Genomic DNA, 1,318 nt, shown 5'->3' with positions numbered 1-1,318 from the left:
TGTCCAAAACTCCTTTTCTTTTTTCTTTTTTTTTTTTTTAAAGCGACCCACGTGAGCAGATGATTTAGTTTGATATTTTCCCTAACTTTGCTTCACAGACCCTCTCTATATATACATACCAAAAACCTCACAAATTTCTTGGAACAAGAGAGAACACCTCTCTATATATACATATCACAAACCTCACAAATTCTTGAAACAAGAGAAAACACAGAGAGAGAAAGAGATAGAATGGGAAATTGTCTGAGATACCAATCTTCCATGACATGGGCCGGCAACGATTTGGAGTCAAAAAGCTCCAATATGATCTTTGAGCATGACACTCATGATGGGATCTGTCATGATAGGGTCCAAAATGATATGGAGATGGAAGAGGAGAGGTCGATAAGTAAGAACAAGACAGTTTCTTCCACAGAAGTAAAGATCAAGGTTACCAAGAGGCAATTAGAAGAACTGCTAGCAAGATTCGACATCCAAGGGATGTCCGTCGAGCAAGTATTGACCCAGTTGATGAATGGAGGTGGTGATTGCCATGCAAGACACCAGTCGTGGCGGCCTACTCTTCAGAGTATTCCAGAGGTGAATTGAATATGATGATGGTGACGGTGATGAAGATGGTGATTGGTGACGGTGTCTATTATTGTATATATTGATCGACCTACAAAGAACAGTAGGATTCACATACTTTTTCTTATCTTTTCCTTAATTGATAATTTCATTCTATAAGCGTACCATATTTTTCATTATAAATTAATAAAAGAGACATAGGACTGAGAATCCTCAAGAATTATATTTCATTTACATGATATATATATATATTGGCCACTATTTCCAAATCCGCTGTCTATCTCCGCTGCTCATTCTTCATTCATTGCAGATCCAACTGCTGCCCTCGTCTTCTAGACTGCTCTCAATCCCAATCCCCAAGGAATTTCATTTCATTTACAGTGACGATGACGAAAATGTGTCCCCTTAGATTGAATCCTTCTCACCCAGTTCCCTTTGACGGTTTCCTTCTACAAGATCTATGGGGGCATGGAAAATTCTGGAGTGGGCCATAGGCGATTATCCGTCTGATCATAATAGACAATATTTGGATAACAAACTACTGAAATTCTTCGAACTATGACAATTTGGCCAGTCCTATGCCCACCTCATGAGCATACTGTGCCGTTTTGCTGTGTTTATGGCCCATTTGGGTAGGATATCTTAGAAAATCAGGATTAAGCCTAATCCTGATTCTTGGTGGGCCGCGCACACTTTCCTCTGCTTAATTGCAATTATGGGCTTGTTTGGTTTTCTTTTTTCTTTTTCTTTT

At 39.2% G+C, this 1,318-nt stretch overlaps 1 protein-coding gene across 1 annotated transcript; it reads left to right on the top strand.

Annotated features, from left to right (window-relative positions):
* The first annotated feature begins 231 nt into the window (after positions 1 to 231).
* On the top strand, positions 232 to 588 carry LOC131243986 (uncharacterized). The gene has a single exon (XM_058243651.1). The coding sequence runs from the start codon at positions 232 to 234 to the stop codon at positions 586 to 588; it is 357 nt and encodes a 118-aa protein (XP_058099634.1).
* The last annotated feature ends 730 nt before the right edge of the window (positions 589 to 1,318 follow it).

Source organism: Magnolia sinica, chromosome 1 (genome assembly GCF_029962835.1).
Source record: "Magnolia sinica isolate HGM2019 chromosome 1, MsV1, whole genome shotgun sequence".
Lineage (NCBI taxonomy): Eukaryota > Viridiplantae > Streptophyta > Magnoliopsida > Magnoliales > Magnoliaceae > Magnolia > Magnolia sinica.
Note: the sequence above shows the minus strand (reverse complement) of the source record. Positions and strands in the feature narration are given on the sequence as shown.